Here is a 23,702-nt window from a genome sequence, read left to right on the forward strand (position 1 = left end):
AACCACAGCTCCTGGACATCATGGTTGTTCAATTCAGGAATGAAAAATTTAGTAATCATGGCTCTAAACCGATCACCATTGACTGTAACGTTCTGGCCATCATCGTTTTTGAAGAAGTACGGACCAATGATTCCACCAGCCCATAAAGCGCACTAAACAGTCAGTTTTTCTGGATGTAACGGTGTTTCGACATACACTTGAGGATTAGCTTCACTCCAAATGCGGCAGTTTTGTTTGTTGATGTAGCCATTCAACCAGAAGTGCTTTTCATCGCTAAACAAAATTCGCGCGATACGGATTCCGCACAGAACCATTATTTTCGAAATAAAATTGAACTATTTGCAAGCGTTGTTCAGGCGTGAGTCTATTCATGATGAATTGCCAAACCAAACTGACACTTGACAGCTGTTGAATCGGTCGCCATCTTGAACAGTAATGCCAACTTAAAGTTATATACCTCGAAAAAAAACACCCTATATATAGATATTAAAAACAGGCTCACAATATACAACAATGATTTTTTCTGAGATAATTTAATAAAAACAACACAAAACAATGCTTATAAAGTAACAAAATTATTTCATAACAATGAGAAGCAATATTGCTTCTAGTTGTTATAAGAATAGCCTCTATTATTGTGAATTGTTGAAAAATTTAAATAAATAAAAGCATGACGTCGTTGTTTACTTCCAGGATGGCCAGGTCACAGCTAGGTTAAGTCTGTACATTAATCCTTTCCTACAGTTTTATGAATCTTTATGATTCTCAATTACTGGAATAAAATAGGTGAATCGACCATAGTTAGGTGAATCTGGGAAAAATGCCCGAACGATGAAAAAAACCTCGAGTGAAAAAAGTGATGTTAGTCGGAAATGCCGCTTTGAAGATACACCTCGGCCGATATCCTTTCTACCCACGGGGAGACAAATAATATACAATAATTGCATATAGAGGCGCATCAACAACTGCTTTTGTGCTCTGATGATTGCAAATAAGTTGGCAACCGTCAAAGATCGTGATTATCCAATAACTGAAAATAAAAAAGCGAATGCGCCAGAGATTCTTTGAAAAATGCCTGTTCATTAGGTGCACTAATAGAAGGCTCGCCTCAGTTGCCTCAACCTGACTGTCATTCTGGGCATAACTAATTATATAATTAGGTTTTTTGTCCAACGATGAAAGTCATTAAGTCGAGGTAGGAGCTCACCGAAAAAAAAGCATATTATTCAATAATTATTGTAACACAGTGTCGACGTGTATCCTCAATGAGCGGGTAGTACAATGCCCGCCAGAACTGTAATTATGAAAAATTATGTTTAATCACTTTTTCAGATTAATAACTGGTTTAGTGATTTCTTGTTTTTTGTTCGCCGGACTTGTTCTCATTCCTCTTTTTAACGAATTATATTGTATTCTGAATACCAGATGTTCGGCGTTTCGTGAAAATAAAAGATAGAGTCGAAATAAAACAATCCGGATTTTGTTTTTCACCTGGTTGCAAATCATTATAATCCACTTTCAGAATGGAGAACAACAGAATTTTCGTCAGGTGTGGGTTGAGAAATCTTCATTTTTGTTGGACGTTAGGAATCAACCATAATAATAAAATCTACAACGATTATTGACCAATGCTCAATTTGTTGCGTTTGTGCACCAAAATTACTTAAAATTTCTTTTATTACAAACTATCGAAAATACTTGTTTCGATATTTGAATTATGGAAGAGGCCTATGAGCAGTGGTGGTTCAATAATGGTTGAAGAAGAAGAATCTGTGGTAAAGATTGATACGTGGGTTAGATAGATCTATCTAACCTACAGATCGATCTTTACCATATTTTTCTTCTTCAACTTCACTATTGCTTTCTTCACTATTGCTCATAGGCCTCTTCTAAATTCTTTAACCCACAGATCTATCAAGATCTGTGGGTTAGACAGACCTGAGTGTTAGACTGTGGGTTAGATAGACCTGTGGAAATGGAAGATCTACCAAGAAGGTAGTAAGTCAGTTGGTAGCTTGTCTAAAGAAATTTTTCTGTCTTAATAGAAGCTATTAATTTTTTTTTGACAAAAATATAAGGAACTACGATACAGTAAGTCAGCTACTACAAGTAGGGAACTATAATACGTTTTTCTTAAGCTTGAAATGTTTCTGCTGAGTTATACCGGTATTGGGGATGTCATATTTCCGAAAAAGAAAGATACATTTTACTACCAATCTCATTTGGATCAGAACATTGGAAAAAATACCTCACAAAGTATTTGTTACTTGGTCTTGAAGACAAAATAGTCATTAAATGGAATTGTGTGATTTATTTGTTTATTCTTCAACTAGTTCGTCTAATATCAACTCACCCATTTATAGAAGTTTGCGTCATGAACCAGCCTAATATACTCCTAACTATAACGTGCCATATTTGAATGAATATCCAGTCAGACTTTTCTTCTGATTCTTGAATGAACTTCATAGATTCTTTATCATGGTCCAATTGAACAAATTTGGCTGCTATGGCTGGGGGTACTTGTTCGATATTGCAGTTATACCACTGAAAAAAAAATAGATTTAAAATAGAAAACATAAAGAATCACTCCTGATTACACAACGGTTGATTATTTCATCTTATTGCGCAAAACAACTTGTATGCAAATAATGATTTAGTACACTTTCCTTATATTCATTGTTTGAATAGATTGGGAAGTTAAAAAACAAAACGAGGTTTTCAAAAAATATTTGATACTATAATATATATCTTCAGATTGTTCTTACTCGAACATATAAAAAAAAATTGTCGTTCACTATTTTAGCAAACTTCTGTTCAGCGTAGGATCGTTCAGTGAAGGACAAAATTAGTGTGGGACAATTTGAGACTAGGTCAATTTTAGTATAGAACTATAAGTCCAGGAAAATTTTAGTGACTGTGGAACAAATTTAGAAAAGGACAATTTTGGTGTAGAACAATGCAGTGTAAGGCAATTCAGCTTAAGAAGTGTGGGGATATTTAAGGGTTGGGCAATTCTGACGCGGGGAAATGTAGTGTAGGACAATTCAACTCGAGATAATTTTAGTCTTGGACAATTCATTGTGAGCCGGTTCAGACTATTTCAGTGTGGGATAATTTTTGAGTAAGTCTTTTTTTTTTAGCATGAATTATTTTAGTGAAGGACAATTTTAGAATAGGACAATTTCAGCAGGGATAATTTTCGTGTTGATTTTTGTAGAAATACATAATTGATACTTGTCCGTAGTAGATAAGCTATTTTTCGCGACGAATGATCTTCAAGAAATACTACTCGCACAATCACAAAATATTCTCCTTCCATTTCGCAACTCTTTCTCATTCTAATGAATTTCCATCGTTCTATATTGAGAAGGAGAAAGTGTGGGGTAATATAGAGTTGGAAAATTTTGGCGTGGGAAAGTGTAGTGTAGGCCAATTCAGCGTGAGCCAGTTTAGACTAGGACAACTTTAGTTTGAGATAATTGTGTAACTATTTTAGTATAGATTAATTAGTTGACCGATTTTGCCGAATCAAAGTATAGTGTAGAACAATTCAGATTATGATATTTTGGCGTAGGACAATTCAGCGTGGGATACTTGAAACTGAAATAATTTCAATGTGGAATAATTTTTGGGTAGGATAATTTTAGCATAGGTTAGTTGAGTGTAGGACCGCCTGGTAAAGGACAATTTTACAGTGAGGCAATTGTAGAGTAGGGCAATCATACCCATTCTCCTCCTATTCCTATTAAATTTCCATAGGTCTATATTAAGAAAGAGAAGTGTGGGGCAATTTAGATTTGGACTATTTCGGCGCGAGAAAGTGTAATGTAGATCAATTCTGTGTGAGCCAGTTTAGCCTAGGACAACTTTCGTTTGGGATATTTTTGAGTATAACTATTTTAGAATGAATAAGTTTAGAGTCAGACAATTTTAGAGTTGAACAATTTTGCTGGAGCCAAGTGTAGTGTAGGACAATTCAGCTTGTGATAATTTTGGCGTAGAACAATTCAGCGTGAGCTACTTTGAACTAGGATACTTTCAATGTGGGATGATTTTTGAGTAGTATTATTTAAGCATAGGTTAGTTGAGTGTAGGACCGTCTGGTAAAGGACAATTTTACAGTGGGGCAATTTTAGAGTAGGACAATCATACCCATTCTTCTCCCATTCCGCAAATCTTCCCATCCTAATGAATTTTCATTGAGAAACAGAAAGTGTTGGGTAATTTAGAGTTGGAAAATTTTGGCGTGAGAAAGTGAAGTGAAGGTCAATTGAGCATGAGCCAGTTCAGACTAGGATAACTTCAGTTTCAGATGCTTTTCGTGTATGACTATTTGAGTATAGATTAGTTCAGAGTCGGACAATTTTAGAGTTGAACAATTTTGCTGAAGCCAAGTATAGTGTTGAACAATTCAGCTTGCGTTAATTTTTGTGAAGGACAATTCAGCGTGAGGTAATTTGAACAAGAATAATTTCTATGTGGGATAATTTTTGGGTAGGATTACTCTAGCATATGTAAGTTGAGTGTAGGACCGTCTGGTAAAGGACAATTTTAGATTAGGACAATTTTAGCAGGGGACAATTTAGTTTAGGTGAATTTTCGTATACATTTTCGAAAAAACACTTCTATGATGATTTTTAACAACTGATTAGTCCAAATTTGCGCTGATCAATCTTCAAGAAATCTCACTCAAACTCATCCACCTCCCATTCCGCAACTCTTCCCCGTCATAACGAAATTCCATCGTTCCATAATGAGAAAGAGGATCGTTTTTGTGCAGAAGCAATAAACAATCCACCACACCTGTGAGAAATAATTTACAAACATTAAGACGGTGTTGCGCGCACAGTAGCAACGAGTACAATAAACGTCTCGGAATGCCATTAGGGCGGACGGGGCATCTTCGGGCGTAATCAACGTAGGTAATTAAAACGGGCCGTAGCCCAAGACTCTCTCGGCAGTCCGATAAAGATCAATCATGCACACTTCTCGGTCCGGATTCAATCTCACTCGTCCAGCAGACACCTGTTAGTTGGGGCTCTCTTGATTGAAATTTGAACGGGAGAATGCCGCTTCGTCGGTCGGGTGATACATTTGATACGGGTCTGGATGGAACGGTGGCCGAGCGCGGGATGGCACATGCGTAGTGGAGGAAATAACTTACTTCAAAAATCTATATATCTCCTGAATTATTCGTCACAGACCCCACAAATGAAAACGTTTTTCAAACATCAAGTTCCGATCTAAAACATACTGAGGTTTCAAGGGCGTAGCTTACTTCCAGGAGAAGTTGCAGCCTAGGGAATGTTATCAATGTTTTTCTCGAAAATTTCAGATTTTAATCTATAATCCCAGATCGCCCAACTGCAAACATTTTCGTGATCTCCATAGTCGAATCAATCAATGAAATGATACAATATTCCCATGAAGGTACTTTCATTTTTATTCAATTTTCTAAGGGTTAGGTATAGAAAATTTTACGAAAAAATTTCGACTAAAAATTTTTCAGGTGAGATCAAAATTCGGCTTATTAGAGATCGTCAATTCTGACACCGCTCACCGATTTTTCGTAGAGCTCACGGTTTCGAGGAAATTTGAACTCGAAATTTGGGAAAAAATTGAATTTGCCTCGAAAAATCGTTATATCTCCTGAATTATTCGTCACAGACCCCTCAAATAAAAACGGTTTTGAACATCAAGTTGTCATCTAAGACATACTGAGATTTCAAGGACCTAGCTTACGTCCAGGAGAAGTTGCAGCCTCGGGAATATTATCAATTTTTTTCTCGAAAATTTCAGATTTTTACCTATAATTTTTGAGATAATGTACGGATCGCCCAATTGCAAGCATTTTTGTGATCTACATAGCCTGCTATTTCGTTTGTTTGTCATCTTGGGTAGAGTTATGCGGTACTGATGATACCCTAATAAGGGTGAAAATGGTATATCGCTATTCTCCCTCGATGACATGCATTCTCCTCGGGTTACTTTCGATTATGATTCCTACGTAATAGCGTAGAAATCTTCTGTCTGACAATGGTTATGTTGATGGCATTTTTGCTGATACATTAACCAGATAGATAATTAATATCGTATGATATTATTACACTATTGGAAATTGTACTTCTTTTTCTCTTCTTAGTTCTTAGGTTTAGTCTTAGTTCTAAGGAATGATGCATAAACCCACCTTAATCCCTACAATCCTAATTGTATAAAATGAATAAGAGTCATCTTGCACTTAAACTCAGTTCATGGCAAAAATGCCTAGACATAAGGTCCTAGTATAACGTCTACATCTATGGCCCCACGAAATCAGAAGCCACCTTGACAACGTTCTTAGACGGAGGACCATAAAAACAGTTGAAGACTACGACTCGGCATTTTTATGGCGTCCGAAGCGCTAATCCTGTGGCGGCTTGACCCATTCCTGGCATGCCGAGGAACCTCCGAAAAACTGTCTTCGTGCTTCCAGACCAACTCGCAGATTGTTTTGTCTTCCGATGTTAGTGTCACTTATTGACATTTGCCGATTGTTATTGTGGACGCGTTTTTACCTACCGATCTTGTTGAGACGTCAACTTTCCGTGAAAATCGTTTAGATTTTTTCGTGAGAAAGGGATTGATTGGACTGATGATGAGGGGGATAAATGAGAATTTTAGGTTAGTTGGAATGGGAATCGCATTTTGTTGCTATTTGTTTCGTCTTTTTTTGATAACATCTTTTAATTTTAAATTGGAACGATTTTGTTTATAAGGCATGAAATAGTGAACGAGCATCACGATTTATTAGAGAGTTTTCCTGAAAGTATACCGTAAAACCTCCCAACTTTGTCCTAACCTTGATACACTCCGAGTTTTTGTCATATTAACACTCTCTATTGGCTGTACAAAGAAGTGTGAATATTAAGATAACTACCCTTCTTCGTTTCTCTACATTGTGTCCGTTAGGTATGGAACAAATTCATTTTTAGCTAAACAGACCATTTTAAGAAATAATCCTGAAACACGTCGATTTCTGATTTTTATTTAGCGTATTTTAAAGTAATAATCTAATATACAGGGTGAATTACTTCCGAGTAATGAAGTCACCGTCATTTTCTTTTGAATGGAACACCCTCATTTTGTCCCCATTTTCCGATTACTCTAGCTGAGTTGATTCCAAAAATGTATCACATGTTGATTTCAATTGGTACAGGGTGGACAAAAATACAATAGTTTTGTGTGTGCTCATAAAGTAACGCGTAACATTCTTTATCAGTTAAATTAACAATATTATCAAAAATACTTATTGTCTAGCGGCAATTGGTTTGAATGTAACAGCCTGTAGTTTGTCACATTTTTAGATTAATAAATATGAGCTGTTTCCAAACATGTTTGGTACTTGTGGTCTAGCAGACAACATATGGAAGAAATTATTTCTTATTTTTTTATATTTTTATCAATCTAAAAATGTAACAAACTACAGGGTGTTACATTCAAACCAATTGCCGCTAGACAATAAGTATTTTTGATAATATTGTTAATTTAACTAATAAAGAATGTTTTGCGTTACACTATGAGCCCACACAAAACTATTGTATTTTTGTCCACCCTGTACCAATTCAAAATTCAAATCAAAGTTCAAGGACAGATCCCCCAAGGAGATGCGCTTTTTCTTTGAGGGATGTGTCCTTAAACTTTTCCACAGATTGGATCGCTAGAATTATGTTAGTTTGTTAATTATTAATAAATCCTATATTCTGAGTGAATAAATTATTGAATTCTTGTAAGAGTTTATTCATAAATAGCAAATGTTCGTTAACTACCAGTTGAAAATTTGTTGACACCGAATTTATGTTATTTGTGGAGATAACGTAAGTTCATATAAATTATTTATCACCGAAATATATTACATATTATCAAATACCTTTCTAAACAAATATTTTATTCTCTATTAATGAACTCTTTTGAATGCATGATTTAACTATTAATGAATATATCAAATATAAATCTGCTGTGATAGTTGTGAATATATAACCTCCGAATAAGTGCTTTATCAATAAAAAATATGGATTTCTTCGAGTGTAAATTGTGAAAACTTCGAGAAAGAGTGGTTTTATTGAACTGCCTGCTTCTCAGAGATTCCTTATATTGAATATAAAGTAAATCACAGCAACAAAATTCCCCAAAAGAAGTACCATTAAAATCTCAAAACGTTCTGATTACGTCAGAATGAGACATAACAAACGGATATGCGTGTTTAAACATTTTCCTGGACAATGAGTTCCCTGTTAAATCTATGAATCACATGTGGGCATATCCGTCAGATTTAATTGTTACTCCCAAGAAGTAATTGTCAGTCCGCGTTAGTTTAATGTCATTTTAAATACACAACAATTATATAACCTGACACTGCGCCCAGAATGAGGATGTCACTGGCTGACAATTAGGGACATTATATGGAGCAGTTTTGATTGTTCGAAGTCACTCTACCTTGGAGCTTTTGGTTCCTACACGATCTTTTGTTTAATCTTAATTCCCAGTTTCGATTGAAAACACGCTTGGAAAAAATTTATATTTGGGTGTTATAGAAATATGACACCCAAATCTCTAAAGAGCTAATCAAGAATCTTGAAACCGTCGATTCGAACACTTTTTTAGCATGATGTTGATCGTATTCCATGTTACTGAATGAGTACCAGGCCTGGCGTCAGAGTCATGATACTTTTTTCTTGTGAGTACGAAGCTTCGAAAGATGTGAGACAATCTTCCGAAAATTTTTCTATAGAAATTTGGTTTTTGGATGTTTTTTATTGCTCTTTTGTACCAGAATTCATATGAATACACTGTAACCTTTGTAGAACATTCTGATGAATTTGAACTTGGGATGAGTTCGAAAGTATGCAGTTAGTTTTCTCAAAATGTTAATATCCAATCTTTTTAGTAGTGAAAACATAAAAAGTTTAGCAATAAGAGCCAAATTTTCGTTATTTGCGGAAGGTTTTAATTTTCTGCTTCAATATGAAGAAATCTGAGGCTGAGGCTCATCGAATGCTCTCAACAACTTATGGTGAGGCCTCTATTAGTGAAAGAACGTGCCGAAAGTGGTTTCGAGGTGGAAGAGAGAAGGTTTTCGAAGATGCAGAGTTGCAGTCATCACTTGATCAAAACTCGTGTCAAACGCAACAAGAATTGGTAGGAATATTGGGAGTTCAGAAACAATCCATTTCGAAACGCCTGAAAGTCATGGGAAAGATTCAAAAACACGTCGACGTCCAAACCGAATATTCACGATTCCTAGGTAATTCTCAGTATTTGAGAGACCAGCTCGGCGTAGTGTATTATGAGTTGTTAAAACCGACTGAAACAATCACAGGCGATCGTTATCGAACGCAATTAATGCGTTTGAGCTGAGCATTGAAAGAAAAAAAGCCGCAATACATGGAGATACATGATAAAGTGATTTTACAGCATGACAATGCTCGACCCCATGTTGCGAAAGTGGTCAAGACATACTTGGAAACGTTAAAGTGGGAAGTTCTACCCCACCCGCCGTATTCTCCAGACGTCACTTGTTTCGATCAATGGCAAACGGCCTGGCTGACCAGTACTTCCGGCCTTATAAAGAAGTAAAAAAATTGGATCTATACATGGATCGCTTCAAAAGATGACCAGTTTTTTTAATGCTGTTAGAAAGATGGTAGAAAGTAGTGGACAGCGATGGACAATATTTTGAATCATAAATGTGTAACCAGTTTTTCAAATAAAGCCTCGAATTTCGGAAAAAAACGGCGGAAGCAAACGCGTATGTATAATAAAATGTTACCTATATCTTTGACTATTTATTCTGATTTCAAATACGACAAAATTCATCCTAGATGTTGATGGAATTGCACTGACAGAACTCTTCAAATAGAAAGGTTCAGAGAATACATTGTTATCTCAACATGACTATTGATTCACTTAAGTATATAATTTCCTGAAATAAATGTGATAGTGAAACTTTTTTGTGAATTATATGGACCGCTCATTAGCACAAATGACTTTTCTTTGTTTGGTTTTTTCCTTCGAAAGATCTGAGAACTAAGCGAGTAAAATATTCAAATAAATTCTCTGAAATAAATGTTTCTCATTCAAGAAATTTATTGAAAACTCACAGTTCCGACCACTGCAAACGTGCCCGCGGTGGTCATATGAACGAGGTCGAGTTCCATTCATAAATGTTTTGATTGTACTTCAACCCGATAATAAAGTTTTTGAATCATCTCAAATGGTTTGCATTTTATTTCGAAAAAAAGTTGTCAAGTCCTTATTGGAAAACCCGATATATATCACCCATCCTCTGCATCTACTGCTGGACATAAGCCTCCCCTAATTACAAAGAATGAATGAATAAACAATTTTTCCAATCTGCCAACATCGCTGCCAATTTGAAGTAGAAAATTCGACGTCATTCGAGGGTCTCAAGGTCATATACCTCATCTACATGTTCACCCTTGTTTTAATTAGTAAGAATAAAACACTGAAAACTCTACATATCGCATATTCATTCATGCATCTAATTCCATCCCTACTCAAACTTTCAGGTGCGAAACCCCATCGACCCCTACGCCCATGACCTCCAACCCCCCCACCCAAAACTTCCGCAACACCGACCCACGTCCGTAACGATCAAAAAACAAAACCGCGCCGCCATTTTCGGAATTTAGGTCCACGTATTTCACGCGGCAATATTTCATATCGGATGAACGGATCGCTAATAGCGGTTCGCAATTCCCCCGGAAAAAAAATGTCACCGCCGCACATGGGACCCGAGCAGCACCTCCGAGGAGAGACGTGGAGAGGGGGGCGGCGCGGGGGGAGGTTTTGCGCGCTCCGTGTCGCCCAGGTAAGTGATGGATGACTCCCCGGAGATATTTTCCATCATCCGTCCAATCAAGCAAATGCAAATTCCGCCAAGAGTCGTAAAAAGATGCCGCGCTTCGACCGGCTACACGTCGATATATATATGTACATTCAACTATTTCCAATAAGAAATCGGAATATGTATTTATCGTATTTACGTATTTGCCGCGCGGATAATGCTAGCCTCGGTACCTCGATTGGTGATCGGACATCTTGTTATTTTAAAATGGGGAAATAGAGATTCCGACGATTTTATCCATTAAGTACCGTATGGTGAGTCTACGTGCAGGAAGCGTTAGTTAGACGACCTCGACAAGGAAGACGAGGAGCTGCTGAACATCCATTACAAATTACAAGCCGTGAGATATTGTTGGTGCTTCGTTTACATCTGGCTAGTCTACTGGAGGCAAGTACTGATGGCCACCAAATTTGCCATGTGTAAATTGCATGTCTCGAAAGTTTCAGCACAAATTTAAAATGACAATTTCTCAGATTGACCGGGCTAGAATAGTAGCCCTTCATCAAAAAGCTTTGTCGAACCACCAGATTGCGCAACGTTTGAATTATGGCGGCTTCTCATAAAGCTCCACATAGCAACAATAAACACAGCACTTGGTGGCCTAGAGGTTAAGAGTGTAGACTCACTCACTCAGATGTGACAAGGTGCCGGGTTCGAGTCCCGGCGGCTCCCGATAATTATAAATTCCCCAAGCGTCTATGACACGGCACACACAAATATACCAAAGTCACACTGATGAGTCCGGTGTGTGTGCCAGAGACGAAACGCATAAGTAGGCATATGTGAAATCCTACAGAATATTTCACGGATTTCAGTAAGGCGCATAGCGGCCTTTATCCTGGAAACCGACAGCGTTGCCCGGAGGCCAGTGCCGGGTCGACCCAGAGTAACATCTGCAAGGAAAGATTCGAATGAATCGAACGGTATCAGCCTTCGAAGTCATTTTCTGAGGACCCATAGACGGGTAGTCTCAACCAGTACCATAAGGAGACGGTTGCATTCCTCAAATTTGAGGGCACGAATACCTTAAAGAGTACCCCGGCTATAACCTGGACATAGACCAACCCGTCGGCAATGGGCAGAACACCACCAAAACTGTCTTTCACCACAATAGCGCAGAGTACTTTTTTCGGCCGAGCCACGATTCAGTTTACAGAGTGATAGTACGATAGACGAAAAAGGGTTTGTAGAGGTCCAGTCAGACTAGAGACTCAATTTCTCTCGGGAAGTTGTGCTCTTTTAAGGCAGATCAATAATGTGCTTGGGAGGTATAATGTTCGGTCGCCTTACGCTTCTTATTATCGCTGAACTAACAATGATTGCTGGAATCTACGTAGAAAACATCATTGAATCAATCATTGTTCCTCTTCGCAACGAATACTTACACGATAATTACATTAAATTTATCAGTATGATAACGCCCTACAACATCGCACACGAAGGGTTCAAAACATTCTCCAAAAGCACGATATCCAATGAATGAACTGGCCAGCAAACTCACCAGACATGAATCCAATTGAGCACGTATGGGATTAATTAGGGAGAACAATATCCAATCGCCAAAACCCACCTTCAACTTTTCAGGAATTGAGTTTAGCCCTTCAGGAAGAATGGAATAATATGTCTGAAAATTACACTTATGACTTGATTTGTGGGATACCTAGGCATATTGGGCAGTTGATTGAGAAAAGAGGTGGTAATACGAACTATTAAATTTAGATTTAGTTGTGGAATAACTATAATGAATCAATAATAAATAATCGATAAATTCAGATTTTTTATAGTTTTTCTATTTTGACTAATTCTGCATAAGGCAAAGAGTAACAAACAAAGATTTCCTATCAAATATATTGCAGCTGGAATAGAGGAAAATATGTATCTCATGTCCAGAACATAGATTGTTTATTTCTTAAGAAATCTAGTGGGCCAAGGCTTTTGACTATGTGTTTATGCGTAATATTTAATTCGTCTTGGATGATAATTCCTTTAAGTTGCACTTAAGAAATAACGTATCGGATCATAACCTATAAAATATATATTGTGCATTTATAACTATTTTATCGAAAAATAAACAATAAAATCGAAAATATACAACAGTTCTTGCAGCCATATCCCACCAAGTTATTTCTGATTAAATTAAATAAACAGCATATTCCAACAATGTACAAAGGATAATACCAACTTAATGAGTCGACTTTGACGACCGAAACGTCATTTCAGAATTGGTAAGAGCCAGACCACGTTGAAAATAATTAACGTTGGAACTGCCGTGTCATTGTGGCACTAATTAAGCCGAAATATTCATCCAGCTGGACGCTTACATCAAAAGGCAGGATCGTCATTTCGAATAATAAGGTGGTCTAATGTGGCTACCGATAATTAAAGTTGTTCAATAAAAACGGAGAAATCGTTGATCGTAAAAGCTTCTCGATTTTGGTTGGATGCGCAACCTCAGCCATGACGAGAGCAATAAGAGACTTCCAGGAGCAGATTCATTTCGCTAAGTCGAATCCGATATTCATGGTGATGTTATACGAGGGTCGGTTTCAGCCAAATGGTACCTTCTGTAGATGTCGGCGATGTATATTGTCTCTAGAGAGCTCAAAACAGAATAAGGATGAATACTGTTTTCTACATTATAACAGGAAATATATCCCTCATGATTGCTCAGGGCAACTGATATGATCTGATGATTATTTAAAATTCTATCAATCATAAAAATCTTGTTATGGTATTTATAATTCTTCGTAACCAATTCGATTGTAATGAAATATATATACACACATCATCAAAAGTCTTGCCCCCCTAGGTTTCTCAAGAAATAAACAATCTATGTTTTGGAAATATGATGCATATCTTCCTCTATTTCAAGTGCAATATATTTGATAGAAAACCTTCGTTTGCTACTCTTTGCTTCATGCAGGATAAGACAATATAGGAAAAATGAGGAGAAATCTGAATTTATCGATTAATTGTACAAGTGAATCCAAAAGCAATAGTCTCTATTACTCCCACGATTCAAGTCATTAATGAAATTTTCAAGCATATCGTTCCATTCTTCCTCTAGGGCTAAACTCAATTCCTGAAAAGTTGAAAGTGGCTTTTGGCGATTGGATATTGTTCTTCCTAAGTAATTCCATAAGTGCTTAATTGGTTTAATGTCAGGTGAGTTTGCTGGCCAGTTCATACTCTGGATATCGTTCTCTTGAAGAATGATTAGAACCCTTCGTGTGCGGTGTGGTGGGGCGTTATCATCCTGATAAATGAAATTAACCTCAAATTTGTTGCGCAGAGGAACAATGATTGGTTCGATGATGTTTTCAACGTGGATGTCACCAGTCATTGTTCGTTCAACGATAATAAGAAGGGTACGGCGACCGAACTTTATACATTCCAGCGTATTATTGATCTGCCTTGAAAGGGCACAACTTCCTAAGCAGAATTGAGTCATTCTGGTCTGACTGGACCTCTCCCAACCCTTTCTAGTCGACTATCACTTTGTAAACCGAATCGTGACTCGTCCGAAAGAAGTACTTTACGCCATTGTGGTAAAAGCCAGTCTTGGCGGTGTTCTGCCCATTGGCGTCGGGTATCTCTATGTCTAGGTGATAGCCGAGGTACTCTTAGAGGTTTTCTCGCCCCTGGATTTGAGAAATGCAACCGTCTCCTTAGGTGCTGGTTGTGATTACCCGTCTATAGGTCCTCAAAAAAATGACTTTGAAAGGCTGTTACAGAAACCGTTCGATTCCTTCGAGTAAAATTTGCGGGATAATCGTCTTCCCTTGGAGATGTTACTCGTTTCGTCAATTTACACGCGTTTTTCTCTTTCAGTTATGTATGTATGTTTCTTCAATAGTTTCAAATACCTTGTTGGATGATAACTGGGAACCAAAAAGTATAGTCCGCAAGTCTTGTAGAAGGATCTCTCAAACCATATGGATATTGTGCACTGGTACGGATTACAGAACCACTATCTTACGTGACTTACGTCCAACGAGATGATTTATGGGATACCACCACTTCCAAGTTACCAAAGAGCTTCTAAGATATCCTTCAGAGCCGACACACAGACATCTAGGTCCTCTGCATGCAAGACAGTGGTTTCCTCACCTTTATACATAACCTTAATTTTTTTCAATTTTCTTCTCTAATTTCAAGATGCTTCTGAGCGCAAATGAATACCTTTTTGTCTACATCCTCTGTCTGCTTATTGCTCATTTATCTATTCGGTAATTTTATGTTGGTATGTCATCTCCAAACCGAAAAAGATAGAATTAGGTAGCAGCAGCTGATGATTGAGGAAAATCAGCCATATGGCAGGTAAAAGATCACTCTCCAACAACAAGCTGTTTTCAAAATGTTCCTTACCAATCGTAAGACTCGAACAAGTCGAACATTCCAAACGGAAATCGAAAGCTCGTCTACGCGGTGGTCAAGACCCTGCCGAAAGCACATCGTCGAACGTGCAGCCCTTGGCGCAATCCAATCACAATTAACAAGATGTTCTCATCGGGTACATGAATAATAATGAACGTCTCACTGAGGGCGAGATCCGTACGAAGAGGCTGCCATAAATATTCATGAGTTTGTGCACATTCTTGACGAACACCTGAAGTGGATGCTTTCGGTTTTGACAAGTGACAAGTAGTATCATTAATTATTTCATTCGGAAAAATATGCACAGAGGTGTGTTGGGTCTTTCGAAGAAGTGTTTTTTAGACTTATAACGGGTGTTTATTTTGGAGGTATATAACTTTAAGTTGGCATTACTGCTCAAGATGGCGACCGATTTAACAGCTGTCAAGTGATTCATTCTCAGTTTGATTTGGCAATTCATCATGAATAGATTCACGCCAGAACAACGCTTGCAAATAGTGCAATTTTGTTTCGAAAATAATGGTTCTGTGCAGAATACGTATCGCGCACTACGTCCATTTTATTTTGATTAGCGATGAAACGCACTTTTGGTTGAATGGCTACGTCAACAAACAAAACTGCCGCATTTGGAGTGAAGCTAATCCTCAAGTGTATGTCGAAACACCGTTACATCCAGAAAAACTGACTGTTTGGTGCGCTTTATGCGCTGGTGGAATCATTGGTCCGTACTTCTTCAAAGACGATGATGGCCAGAATGTTACAGTCAATGGTGATCGGTATAGAGCCATGATTACTAACTTTTTCATTCCTGAATTGAACAACCATGATGTCCAGGAGCTGTGGTTCCAACAAGACGGCGCAACATGTCACACAGCTCGTGCCACAATCGATTTATTGAAAGACACGTTTGGTGACCGCCTAATTTCACGTTTTGGACCTGTGAATTGGCCTCCAAAATCTTGATATTTAACACCGCTAGACTATTTTCTGTGGGACTATGTAAAGTCATTGGTCTATGCGGATAAGCCACAAACCCTTGACCATTTGGAAGACAACATTCGCCGTGTTATTGCCGATATACGGCCACAAATGTTGGAAGAAGTTATCGAAAATTGAACGTCCAGATTGGACTACATCCGAGCCAGCCGTGGCGGTCATATGCCAGGATCATATTTAAAATGTAATGCCACAAGATTATCTTGCGGATAAATAAAATTCATGTCAATCGAATAATCCATCGTTGTTTCATTGCAATTTAAAGTTCTATAGCTCTAAAAAAAACACCTTTATATGAATGAGATTGCGAGATCTTGGAGTCACCAAGTAGGTCCAAGTGCAAACTTGTGTTTGTTCTTGAATTTGGGAGAATAACTTTGAGGAGATCTTCTCGAAAACGTTCTTGCAGACGCAGTCATTTTTTCCAGTGATACCCGTTGTCACTTGAAGTGATAGCGTCGTAATTTATCATAGGTATGCGTTTCTGGGGAATTTCAAGGTTCAGACATTCACGTGAAGGGTGTGGGATTTTCTCTTCTTTCTAGCTTTTTGGGAGAAAGTTAAATCTGAGATGTTGAAGAGTAATTGTAGACCTGAATTATCGAACAATCAAGGTTGTTTCAAGAAATAAAATTGGTGTGGTAATCAAGTGAATGATACGACTTAGGATCCATTTATCATTAGTGATGTCCAAGTGACAATTACTATCTTAGTATTTATCAAATCTATGCACATGCGCGTTTCTTATTTCGTCTTTATCGAATTGCAAACTTTGAAGATCATTTCATTATAATTGTGAAAACGTTACATAAATGCTTCAACGGAAATGATCAAATTAAACTCAATTTTATGTCTGCGTCAATGACAATGATGTATACATGCAATACATTGTATTTAATGTTAATTGAAAACATCCACCAATTAGTACATGTGTGATCTATCCATTTCATTGAGAAATATAGTCCACTGAAGGTTGGAAAACTATTGTTTTGAGAATCAGTTATATCCTTATTCAGTTTGAAAATGATGAAGATTTTGCAGTCACAATTCGATCAACTAATTGAAAATAGTTGAACGATTGAAAATAGTGAAACTCGAAAAACTTGAGCTTTAGGACAAGTAGTGATGTGAAGAATCGAAACCGTGTGCGTCACTCGAGAGCAATTAATAATATTGCTGCTGTAGTATTATACGCAATTTTGTCAATTATTATATTGACAGTTTTGTAGAAATTAGTAAAAAGCATAGAAATAATCAGATTGATGGAAGGACACTGCTCTTGTTCTAGAAAGCTCGATTTTCCTGTGCTCGTCAACAGTTGAAACCATAGAAATATTGAGACTCTTAGGTGAAAAAAGTTTTTGACAATTTTCTGTTATTTATTTTAATACAAACAATACGATGTTATATATTTTTGAAATCAGGAAAAATTAAGCTTTCAAAAAATGACACGGAAATCTAATGTTCCTATGTGAGAAAACATAACTTTGGGTTATAGCTCCGTAATTGAAGACCCTTTCGAAAAGACAAGCACGCCACTGGATTTTGCGTGAAAAAGTGTCTGTATAATGTTTTAATTTCAGAGTTCTATCATCAGTATTAGCATAGAATAGATATAAATGTTTTTCGAAATCGCCATTTTTCCAATTTTCGCTTATAACTCGAAAACAAAAGAAGGTGGCCAAAAATGAATACTACCCTTGTTAGTTTCTCAGAAAACGAGACCGAGAATGGCTTATCAGATTTTGTCTATCTCCTCTGGTTTAAAAGTTGTAGTGCTAAAACATCGAAATTTGCCCACCCTGTACATAAAACGCTGCGGTTAGTAGAAACCAATATACATAAATTCATTGTATAGCTAGATATTGTCCATATATTCAACGAAATTGTGAACACAAAAATCAACCCCTCTCGAAGAGCTGTCAATCTCCAACTAAACAAAACACCTTCCTCCCGATCCCAGCATCAAACACGTGACACGAAACATTAGGCATCATTCTCCCATTCCCGACTCAAATTCATCACTCATATCGGCATAAAAGTCCGTCGTAAAACGAACATGACACTCCTCGAAAGAGCATCTATAATCGATTACGCAAATCCGCCATTCGATGAAATCCTCCATATTGAAGTTTCTCTTTTCAATCAACGCAATCCAGAAGGCCGTTATCCGGCAAGGCTAGAAAACTTCGAGAGCAGAAAATGGCCGCAGAAGTCTATTCCGACATAATGAATTCGATAAATCTTGCTATATTATACATTCGAGAAGCCATTCCGAAAGTTAAAATACTTTTTCCTCTCTTTATTGATGGAGGTGAACTCCGATATATTATTTTCATTATCAGTGGATTATCGTTCTGGGGGAATTTTCTGCCTGAATAGTTTTGTTGGTATGAAGGGTAGTTTTTCCATCCGCCAACTTTGAATGAGTAAAGAGATGCTACATCGGAAAGAGCAAATCTTTTAAGGGAGCAAGGTTCATGGAGAACTTTCACCAAATTGAATTAGAAAAAGGAATATAGACATTGCTCCTCATTTCTGCAAAGCATTGCATCCAAGTTGCCTTATTTATGCTTTTTACATTTTGAAAGCCATAAATAAAATATCACAAAAAATGCCATAAGTTTTTTATTCATCTAGACATATTCTGTAAAAGTTAATCCAGGAATGGAAAATAATGGATAATTTCCGTTCTTATTAAAATTTTCAGATTCGTATATTGTTAACCATGGTTGTTCACATGATGAGTGACGTCTGACATGGGGAGCTTAGTTTAAGATTCGTTTGATCTACTCTTAAAGTTTTTACCAATTATTTGTTTTGTTTTGTTCGATAATTTAAGGGATATTTAGCTGCATATCTTGTGTGACAGCTTGAATGTCAGATATATCTAGATTATTCGGTGGTGGTGCTAGCTTTGTTGAAATATCCGTCCAATTTCAAACATTTCTTATGTTAGGATTTATACATACAATAGATTTAGGCAATAAAGAAATCAACATCATCAGAAATCTCTATAGAAAATCCACATCAAGATAAAACCGAACATATCGGAGAAATTTCAGAGAGGAGTCAAGCAGGGTTCTGTTCTCTCACCACTCCTATTCAATATATATTCTGAGGAAGTACTGAAGGAAGGGGTATCAAGGTGAATGGGGTTCTACTGAAGTTGAAATTTGAAGCTTTCATAGACAGAATGATTGAGAGCAGATGGACAAAATGGGCTAAAGACCAAAAACCTAGCTCGACAAGATCTCCTGCCAGACCATCTTAAAGATGATTTGAAATCTGGTCATCCGCTTCACAACTAAGACTTAACATATAAAAGGCAATTACATATAAACAAGACTAGGTGTTATTTATATGTATTTATATTGTGAAGACCACTGATATGAAGATGAAGAATGATATAAAATCCCCATAGTAATAACCAAGATCAATCAATCGATTCACAGCATCACATTTGCGACGAACGTCACCAACTGGCAGGGATTTACAAAAATCGAAACGATATCTTAAAACACAGTTTTCCTCAGCCGTTTTCCGCTAGAAGTTCCCCGCAGTGGCTGGGTAATGGCTTCAGAAGACGTTGGCTGTGTTGATTGAAACGCGAGGCTTTAGCATGGGGGATTTCATCAAATCTTTTCCGATTCACGAAATAAAAGAAACCGAATGTGTATGTGTGTGTGTGTGTGCAAGGGTAGACCCGTATATGCATGGATTACCGCGCCAACGTCATTACGAACGTCGCCCCTAAAAATACTTCAAAGAAAAGAATGATAACTTCCTCCAGCATTCTGAAGGAGCGGCACATTCCCAGCGTCGAGTTATAAGAAAGGAGGGAAATGATGTATGGAGATTTTCGTTTCGTCGTTCCGGCCGTGAAATCTTACTTTTATGCGGAAAAATGAATACGGAATCGGTGAAGGTCGCGCAGTACGTTTCTGGGGGCTCGTTAGCGTAAGGGAAAATTTCGGAGTCTGCGAGTGGGATGATTTTTTTTTCAAATGAAATCCGGCTCGAAGGACCATGTTTTGGGTGAACTGATAGGGATTTGGATGCTGAGTGTCTTGGAAGCTTTCGAAAAGTAGTGGCTTCTTCAAAACTATACTGGACTGCAAAATTAACCGGACAGAAAAAAATTGGCTTGAATTCAATCTAAAATAACTTTTAAGTTAATTTCGGTGAATTTTTGAAAGTTTTCTTTCATCTTCATCATATTCTGATATGAATTTCACGAACAGGATAAAGGGATATGTAGACATACAGGGAAGCACAAGAGAATGCACTTTACGCTTAAATTTTGAATATGCTATGAGAAAATTGAATTCCATCTTTTCTGACTGAATTATTGTTTCACTCATACCGATATCTGTATTTATTCTTGACAAAACAGGATCAAATATGAACTAATTTGAACTTTGCAATGGCTTGATGAGTTTTATTCGGACTCTGTTCTATTGACAACAACGGGAGGAAGGTGGTTTATTGAAAAAAATTGGCTCAAATGAAGAAGTGGTTGTCGAGATGGAAGCCTATTTCGAAAGCAAAGACATAACATTCTAAAGAAAGGGTATTGAAAATTAAAGGTTATAGATTGGAGTATATGCATCACTCTTAAAGTTGACTATGTGGACAAAAAAATGAAATGTTTTCACTGATTAGGCACGTAGATACAATTTAGCAATTATAATCTGCACGTAAATTTTCATGTTGATACCATGACCAGAGCCATAGAAACCTTAGCATAATATTTCAGATCCGAAGAATTGAATTGACATGTATGTACATAGGCGTACAACTTTGCTTCCATCGTTTTTTCCGAAATCCGAGGCTTAATTGTGAAAAAGCTGGTTATACATTTATGATTCAAGGTATTGTCCTTCGCTGGTCACTACTTTCTCCCATCTTTCGGGCAGCGTTCGATTCTCGCATTGAAAAATGTGTTCATCTTTTGAAGCGATCCACGAATTGATCCAATTTTTTACTTCTTCATAAGACCGGAAGTGCTGGTCAGACAGGCCGTGTGCCATTGATCGAAACAAGTGATAGTCCGAGGGAGCTACGTCTGGAGAATACGGCGGATGGCGTAGGACTTCCCATTTCAACGTTTCCAAGTATATCTTGACCACTTTCGGAACGTGGGGTCTAGCATTGTCATGCTGTAAAATCACTTCATCATGTCTCTCGTTGTATTGCGGCCGTTTGTCTTTCAGTGCTCTGTTCAAACGCATTAATGCAGTAATTGTGTTCAAAAATGATCGCCTGTGATTATTTCAATCCGTTTTAACAACTCTTAATACACTACGCCGAGCTGCTCCCACCAAATATTCACCATGAACCGTGGATATTCGGTTTGGCAGTCGACGTGGAAGCATGACCGGGATATTCCCAAGATTTTCTGCGCTTGGGATTATCGTAACGAACCCATTTTTCGTCTCCAGTCACAATGGGATGCAAAAATCCCTTCCGCTTTGCCTTGCAAGCAGCTGTTCACAAGCAAACAAACGCCGTTCAACATCTCTCGGCTTCAACTCGTACGGCACCCAATTTCCTTGTTTCTGTATCATCCCCATGAGTTCCAGGCGTTTTGAAATGGCTGGTTGCGTCAAAGATCCTGCCAATTCTTGTTGCGTTTGACACGAGTCTTGATCAAGTAATGCCTCCAATTCTGCATCTTGGAAGCCCTTCTTTACAGATGCATAAAAAATCAAACAGAATATCGAAAGAATCACTCCACTATAGAGTTGAAATTTTATCAGTTGTTTCATGTAAAATAATCACTAGAACGTTCCCGCCAAATTCCAAGAGAATGTTATTTTGTTATCTCTTAACCCTGCTTATTCTTCCCATATGGCAGATGAAAACAGCTTACCACTGGTGATTCCATCTTCATCACCCTCCTCATTTGAAGCTGGCTAGTGAACCTGTCGAATTCCAATCGTCTGCTTCTCTCAATTTTAAGGGCACGTCATCGTCAGGCGAAAAGATCCTCCAGGATGTCGATTTCATACCCTGCTGAATTCCTGAAAAAACGTCTTACCCAAGGCGGCCACGTTGCCGCTCCCTAAATAATTCAATGCTTAATTCCCAGAGAAGATTCACTCTCATAAAATGAGTTAACGGGATTGTATACAATGGAAACGTAGTTTTTACAGAAGAAACTTTCTGCCTTATATCATTTGTGATTCAGATTTCCTATAATGAGAATTCTTTTGATCAAAAAGGGAAGGAAATGAGGGGTTTTTATTTACTTTCGGTGTTTTTATTTTCTGCTTCCCTAATGAAACTCTTTTCTAAAGACTTTTGCTTGCTTCGATGCACCAAACAGGATGGGGACGGCGATAATCAAAATTATTGAGATTACGTGATTGAAAAGCCCAAATCTTCTTCAGACAAAAAATTCAATTACGTAAATTCCATGGAGATGATTCGAAATAATATGGAAGGCATTTCCATAGTAGTTGTTGTTACAACTGGAATGATTTGGGGTATTTCATGAAATATTTCAGACAGAGATACTTCCAATAGAAAGAGGTGTAGAAATTAACCAAGCAAGAAACTATATAAAATGTGATTCAGCGATACTTTCTGATAATCAGGCTGCAATCAAAGCACTGAGCACACATATCATCGCTTCTAAGATGAACTCTTTTCATCGGCCCGGAAACTTTTTGAAAGAGAAACACTCTGGCGGAATCTTCTTGGTTTGGATAACTCAAAAAAGTTTCTTCGAAACTTTGACACTTCGAGATCCAAGAAGTATCTGAATCTTAGCAAGAATATACTACACCTCTTCACTGGATTCCTCACAGATTAATGTCACTTTACGAAACACCTCATGAGAATAGGTCTAGCAGAAAATGACGAGTGCAGATTTTGTGAGGAGGAGGAAGAAACTCCGGATCACCTAGTGACGGACTGCCTCGCCATCACTAGCCAACGCAAAATCTGCTTTGGACAAGAAACTTGTAGAAGTGAGGAAGTAGCCTCCTTGAAGCCATCCCAGATACTGGAGCTTATTAGGCGTATTAGGCATACTCTGAAACTGGAAGACGAGCTGTAGATCACGTTATAGAGAGAATAGCTCTGATGGGGGGGCACAATAGACCATTAGGTCAGAGTGAAACGGAACCTCCCTTATCAAATCTAATCTAATCTTTGATTAGTCTAACATGTCTGCCCATTTTGGTCAAAAAACTCCAAAGCCTTCTTGGTGTTGAACTTTTTATGTCATAGGGCATGTTTGCCTCGATGTAAATTCCACAGTGCTTCAATATTGAAGTGGGACTTACCTAGTTATCGCACAGAAACACCTTTTTTTCCACGAGACAACTCAGTTAGAGTGCCACAATGACCGAAAAACTTTCCGAACACTTCCGTATTAAAATTCAAATTGAATCCTTCAAAATCCTGAACGACTTTC

At 37.6% G+C, this 23,702-nt stretch overlaps 1 protein-coding gene across 1 annotated transcript in view; it reads right to left on the reverse strand.

Annotated features, from left to right (window-relative positions):
• LOC123672329 (protein-L-histidine N-pros-methyltransferase) overlaps positions 1-23,702 on the reverse strand; it is a 147,824-nt gene that overhangs the window by 108,393 nt on the left and 15,729 nt on the right. Inside the window, exon 3 of the mRNA XM_045606408.1 lies at positions 2,354-2,544. Coding sequence (XP_045462364.1) covers positions 2,354-2,544 — 191 coding nt within the window. The remainder of the gene's footprint in view (positions 1-2,353; positions 2,545-23,702) is intronic.

Source organism: Harmonia axyridis, chromosome 2, assembly GCF_914767665.1.
Source record: "Harmonia axyridis chromosome 2, icHarAxyr1.1, whole genome shotgun sequence".
Taxonomy (NCBI): domain Eukaryota; kingdom Metazoa; phylum Arthropoda; class Insecta; order Coleoptera; family Coccinellidae; genus Harmonia; species Harmonia axyridis.